Genomic DNA, 7,327 nt, shown 5'->3' on the forward strand with positions numbered 1-7,327 from the left:
TTATATATTGCTAAAATTATATACCACCATTTATTCGCGCATTTGCCTGTTGCATGTGCGTTAATACTAAACGCATGTGGAAACGTTGCATTATGAGTAATTGTTGTGTGATGATTTTCAATGTAAACGATATTCCGCGTTTTAAAATAAATGCTCTAAAGGCGTTAAATGCCATAGCATTTGGTCACAATACACGTCAGCACAAAAGACACTTAAGAATGAGGTAGAAACTGGCAACATAGGTTCATGTCCTCAAAACTTGTCATTTGTAAATTGAAAGAGGTAAATGTACAGTGCCTCCACCATCAAATGATTTGTTTATATACAGGGGTATATATTTATATGCAGTCATGTTGTTAACATGAAATCTACATTCGATGATTGCGATTGTCGCATCATTTATTTACAAGATGAGTACGCAATATTAGTCGAGAGTAATATACTGAATTAATGTAATCACACTGTCTTTATATAAGGCTTTTATTGACATGCGAGGCATAATATAATTTAATATTATTGTCCCGCCATTTATCGGTTGCATTCTCATAATGTTGCTAAGAGATTTAATCTTTTGTTCAATGTACCATTATTCCTATTATAATTTTTCCTTTCTGGAAACATCGACTTCCTCGATTATGCTATTTGATAATATTCTGTAAGAAGAAAGATTGTAATTAGGAAATATTTTACTTATTATGTCGAATATACACACAGATAAAACCTAACAAATGCAAATATACTACTATGTCAAATAATTGTGATTATTTTGCGATCAACAGTATATGTTTAAATTAGTTTAATAATATGAATAAAAACACACTTTTTATTAATCGACATATACAAATCTACAATACAACATTTTTTTTTACTTTGTGAATGTATATTAGATTTAAAACATACCGTATTTACACATTTCAGACTTGGTAACTCGTATTCTGAAGCAGGTTCCATTGTCTCTGGTGAAAGTGTCGTATAAGTATGGTCAATTTCAACACTTGGCTGAGTGATTAAAAAAGAAATAAATATTTATTAAATGGAATACATTGCATATGTATATATTCAATACTATTCGATTCGTGGAAATTTACCAGATTAACACTTGTTTATTTAAATACATTATTAAATACATTATTACCATAAATGTCGGTATCTCATATGTATGTCCAGTTTCCCTTCTAATTGCAGAACGCGTGGTGTACTTTCTATCTTCATCTGTGGTCTGATAAGAAAAATGGGAATTGGATGTTAACAACTCTCATGCAAATATACGTATAAACGAGTAATACATATGTTAAAATTATAGCTTATTCGTCGATTAAGAAGTTCGATACTGAATATGGTTGGTACATTAACGTGCTTTACCTGTTCTGTCGTTTTCTTGGTAACCCGCTTAATCAGAATAAAGCCAATTAGGAAACCAATTACGCCGCCACCAAGTAGAGATACAAACACACTAATACTAATGGCAGCAGTGTAAGAACATTCTACAATATTGAATATATTGAATGATAATTGAAACATTGGACAGGCACGAATTTAGAGCCAAACCTTCCTAACACGTTGGAATTGTAGGACTTTCTGAACTAGTACAAAGTTATGAATATATATCGAAGTTATGAATATATATCGATCTCATTGATTCGAATACATTATTCCCAATGCATATCTGAATATATATCACATAAAGCGTTTCCTAGGTATGGTTAATTTAAGATACTCACGATTTGGAAAATAAAGTATATTGTTGCTTTCTCAAATGTTGAGCGTGACAAGTTTATAAAAAAATATCAATATGGCTTGGTGTTTTCATGATGCATTTATGATGCGTACGTTTTTTAAGTATAAATATATATAACTTGTATCAAAATGATATAAAATGAGTTAGTAAACACATATTACATTATCTCTCACAGCAGTTGATTGTATAAATCAGATCAATGCATATCTAAAAGTTATTTCCCAATAACAGTGTCTATTCATAATAAATATGGTATAATATGATCGTTTTTGTCCGTACCTGAATTGTGATAGTCATTGTTTTTAATTGCTTTAAAATGATGTCCCTCGCATGTATTATCACGTGTACAATATGTCACTCTATATTCCGCGTTGTTGTCTTTCACTGTATACTCCACCACATCTCTGTCTAAACAATTCTCTTCTATACTCCAATTGTCATTCAATTTTTTCTATTTTCACACATTGATATTTCATATCTTCGTGCCGTGTCCATTTTATTACACCACTCTGGTCATTCAAATTAACTATTGGTTCACCTGTGTAAGTTTGTAAATATAGAGAGGTAGTGGTGACTGCCAAACATGGTACTATTTTACTATGGTACTATGTCAATGAACTCATTATTGAAAGTCACATGATAAATGCAATGCACGTATCTATAGTGGTCCCTAATGCATTATCCTGTATGAAGTACACATAATATGAATTGTTTCATCGGGATATCATACTTACGATAAGTAAAAAACACATATGTAGTAGAAAACTGCCCGATTCCATACATGTTGCCTGTCTTTGCTTTTATTTCATACGCCGTGGTTGGCTGTAACTGCATAATCCATATAGTGGTATTTCTTGTTCCCATTCCGTCAGATGGCCAAGACTGGAATGACGTTTGTAATGCCGAACGATATTCAATGTAATGTACTATGTCTCTATCATCTCCTCCATCATATCCAGGTGACAGTAATATTGATAAACTATCATAAGAACGATCAATTATATTCATAGATGTAGGTGCGTCGGGTACGCCTGTTAACAAGAAAATGTGGCTTCACCATTACAATGAATCCATGAACATGAATTAGAAGCTAAAAAGTACACAGTGTTGTATTATATGTTTAACTTTAAATTTACCATCATTAAATATATATATTGTGTTGTGTTGTGTTGTGTTGTGTTGTGTTGTGTTGTGTTGTGTTGTGTTGTGTTGTAAAAAATAAACATTTTCTAATTCATAAGAATGCAAGATTTATGAACTTTTTGTCAGAATTGAAAATTGAACACGGTTTCAAATATTACCCTTACCTGCATGATGTAAATTGACCTGGAGTACAACACTTCCAATGTCATTATGTGCGGTGATATTGTATACGCCGAAATGGAGTCCCTTGACTTCGTTGATAAATACAGTACTCGTAGAGAATGTATCTACTTTGTCCGTTAAAACTACGTCGAAGTTTTTCCAATCGCCAAACGTAACAGGTAATGGGTTGGCGTTGACAGATACGTTCATGGAAATCGAACCACCAATTCCACTATAGTAGTCTGTAATACCATTGGTCACAGGTACATCTAAATAAGAAATTAGTGCTAACCCATTAAAGATTGTGAACACAACATTATATCATAACATTACGTTTATGAATGCAAAGTTGCAATATTAACATGTATATATATATATATATTACTAACACTAAATAACTCTCAATACTCCACACATAAAACATTACTTACAATATACAGTAACTATAGCTGATGCACTATCTGGTTGTCCTACACCATTGCTAGCATAGCATGTATATACACCATCATCTTCTCTTACAACATCACTAACAGTCAATGATCCACCATTGAGACTGTATCTACCACCTATAATGATATCACCATCGTCTTTCCTCCATGTATATGTAATGAGTGTAGCTGGTTTACCATCAGTGGCTGTACATTGTAATGTCAACGAGATGCTGCCTTCAGTCACTGTCTCATCTGATGGAAAAGTGGTGATAGTTGGTGGATCTGTAATAAAGTAGAAACTATGTGTGTTTATTTTATTTACATGTCTTGTTATGAACGTTCTCGTGGATTAGGTTAATGTAGGCTGTAATGATATTTGTCTGATTTATTGTAATCGTGCGTGAAAAAAAATTACATCAGAAAATGAAAAAATAGTAAGACACAAGTCTGAAAATTTAAACTCATTTTATTTCTCAATTTATTATACGAATTTGTTTAGACAATATTATAGGAATGATTGTACTGTGTCATCACACGGTACAGTCAGCGACTTAAGTAGTCAAATGCCAGATTACTACATATCGACATATACATTATTGCGTGTCATGGGTATCTTTATTAAATGAAAAGATTCAAAGAGGCATTGAAGAGTTATATAAATATATTGATTTTCTTTAATAGTTGTCCAACCCACGCTTAATTACTCAGTTATGCTTGAATAAAGACAGAAAAGCGTGTGTTTACTTATATGTAATCCACAGAATTCTGATGTGCGATAGCATTAACGTGGGTTGCTTTAAGTTACAGTTCGAATAAACCATATTAGCTTTGCACATTCTACTTATACAATATTACAGACTCTAAATAACTTTCAATACACTTTCAACTTTCAATACATATAAAACAGTACTTACAATATACAGTAACTGTAGCTGTTGCGCTATCTGGTTGTCCTACACCATTACTAGCATAATATATATATATATACCATCATCCTCTCTTACAATATTACTAACACTAAATAACTCTCAATACATTACACATACAACAGTACTTACAATATACAGTAACTGTAGCTGATGCACTATCTGGTTGTCCCATACCATTACTAGCATAACATGTATATATACCATCATCTTCTCTTACAATATTACTAACACTAAATAACTCTCAATACATTACACATACAACAGTACTTACAATATACAGTAACTGTAGCTGATACACTATCTGGTTGTCCTGTATCATTACTAGCATAACATGTATATATATATATATACCATCACCTTCTCTTACAATATTACTAACACTAAATAACTCTCAATACACTACACATACAACAGTACTTACAATATACAGTAACTGTAGCTGATGCACTATCTGGGTGTCCTATACCATTACTAGCATAACATGTATATATACCATCATCTTCTCTTACAATATTACTATTACTAAATAACTCTCAATAAACTACACATACAACAGTACTTACATAATACAGTAATTGTAGCTGATGCGCTATCTGGTTGTCCTATACCATTACTAGCATAATATATATATATATACCATCATCCTCTCTTACAATATTACTAACACTAAATAACTCTCAATACACTACACATACAACAATACTTACAATTTACAGTAACTGTAGCTGATGCACTATTTGGTTGTCCTATACCTTTACTAGCATAACATGTATATATACCATCATCGACTCTTACAATATAATAACTCTAAATATCTCTCAATACACTACATATACATCAGTACTTACAATATACAGTAACTGTAGCTGATGCACTATCTGGTTGTCCTATACCATTAATAGCATAACATGTATATATACCATCATCTTCTCTTACAATATTACTATTACTAAATAACTCTCAATACACTACACATACAACAGTACTTACAATATACAGTAACTGTAGCTGATGTACTATCTGGTTTCCTTCACCATTACTAGCATAAAATGTATATATACCATCATCTGCTCTTACAATATTACTAACTCTAAATAATTCTCAATACACTACATATACATCAGTACTTACAATATACAGTAACTGTAGCTGATACACTATCTGGTTGTCCTGTATCATTACTAGCATAACATGTATATATATACCATCATCTTCTCTTACAATATTACTAACACTAAATAACTCCCAATACACTACACATACAACAGTACTTACAATATACAGTAACTGTAGCTGATGCACTATCTGGTTGTCCTATACCATTACTAGCATAACATGTATATATACCATCATCTTCTCTTACAATATTAATAATAGTCAATGATCCATCATTCAGACTGTATCTACCAACTATAGTTATGTCACCACTGTCTTTCTTCCATGTATAAGTAGTAGGTATAGCTGGTTTGCCATCAGTGGCTGTACATTGTAATGTCACAGAGTTGCTGTCTTCACTCACTGTCTCATCTGATGGCAAATTGGTGATAGTTGGTAGATCTGCAGAAAAGTAACATAAACACTTAGCTTAGAAAGGCTTCCTTTGGGCTGAGTGTATTGGAGACAATATAAATTAATTTAAAATTGAAGATTAGCCTTTCAAACAAGAAGCTTGGAAACTAATATTTGTCTGGTTTTTGAGATTCACAAGGTGAAAATGATGTAATCTACATTATTGTAGTTTATAAAACCGATTTTTTGAGATGTCAAAAATGAGGTAATTACTATCAGAAAATAGGTAATTATTATGCAAATAAAGCAAATTTTCGATAGAAAGCCAAAAAGTAAATTATTATACAAATTGGGTATTATTTAAATCCCAAAACTAACTAGATTATTGCACTGTCTTAGGAGTATTTATACACTAAGATTCATTGAAATAGGATAAGCTAAAAACTGAAAATTATTATTATTTTAATGTAAATCTAATAAGGCCTGCGCAAATGATGATTAGTATTTAGTACCGAAAATTGGCTAATTATGCAAATTAGGTGATTTCTGTATATGGATTTAAACCCAAATCCGCTCATAAGCTCAGACATACATGCATCTTGTTTCATCCAAAACCAACATATGTTTCTTGAGATATCAATGGAAAAGACAGACAGACACACAAAAATGACAAGTCGTCAATGTAGAACAAGTTATAGTAAATGCAGAACATGTAAAATGGTGTTCTGGTTAATGACCAAAAAATTATCATTTTTCATTGAAAAAAAGATTTATTTATCTTTATTACACTTTTGCTGAGTGACAACTGTGAATTATAATCATTCATTTGTACCATTAAAACGTTGTTCGCAGTAAATCATTCAAACCTGTTTGTGTGATGATTCAAGTACTCCAAGTCATTCAATTAGTTTATTGATTCATATTTGCACTAATAAATTAGTTAGAATTTGTTTGTATTATTATTATATATCTGTCACCGTAACGCCATAAGTTACAGCATGCCGTAATTTTGCGGAAGTTTACGGGGTATTTTCATCTTGCCGAATTCCAAAGAAGTGCCTTGAGTTTGTTGGAAACGTTTCTTCGTTAGTTGGCGTGTATTATAAATAGATATAATAAATCATTTCAGTGATTTCTAAACTTAATAACGATAAAAGAAACTTAAAAATTCATTCGAAGAAGTTCTATTTCCTGTAGATTCATGGTTTTCCATATTATCTGCAATAGAAATCTAGACAACCTGCTCCCACTCATTGTCCATGTTGCTTCAGTCGGAATACTTTTTTTTCAGATCGTAAACTACCTTAAGGTTTTTTTTTTTTTTCAGAAAGCAGGATATTACGGAATGTATAATGCACTAGGCTATTCAGATTATGTCCAAAAAAGACTATTAATTTTTTTGGCATTCTGGATGC

The 7,327-nt window shown here is 31.7% G+C and overlaps 1 protein-coding gene across 1 annotated transcript; it reads right to left on the reverse strand.

Annotated features, from left to right (window-relative positions):
- Window positions 1-466: 466 nt before the first annotated feature.
- Window positions 467-1,521, reverse strand: LOC146745972 (uncharacterized). Its single transcript, XM_085498857.1, has 4 exons — window positions 1,363-1,521; window positions 1,136-1,219; window positions 901-999; window positions 467-653 (listed from the first exon to the last, which is right to left on the reverse strand). The coding sequence occupies exons 1-4, from the start codon at window positions 1,519-1,521 to the stop codon at window positions 639-641; spliced, it is 357 nt and encodes a 118-aa protein (XP_085354983.1). The 3' UTR covers window positions 467-638.
- Window positions 1,522-7,327: the final 5,806 nt, after the last annotated feature.

The sequence above is a fragment of the Saccoglossus kowalevskii genome, chromosome 5 (genome assembly GCF_978046115.1).
Source record: "Saccoglossus kowalevskii chromosome 5, keSacKowa6.1, whole genome shotgun sequence".
Taxonomy (NCBI): Eukaryota; Metazoa; Hemichordata; class Enteropneusta; family Harrimaniidae; genus Saccoglossus; species Saccoglossus kowalevskii.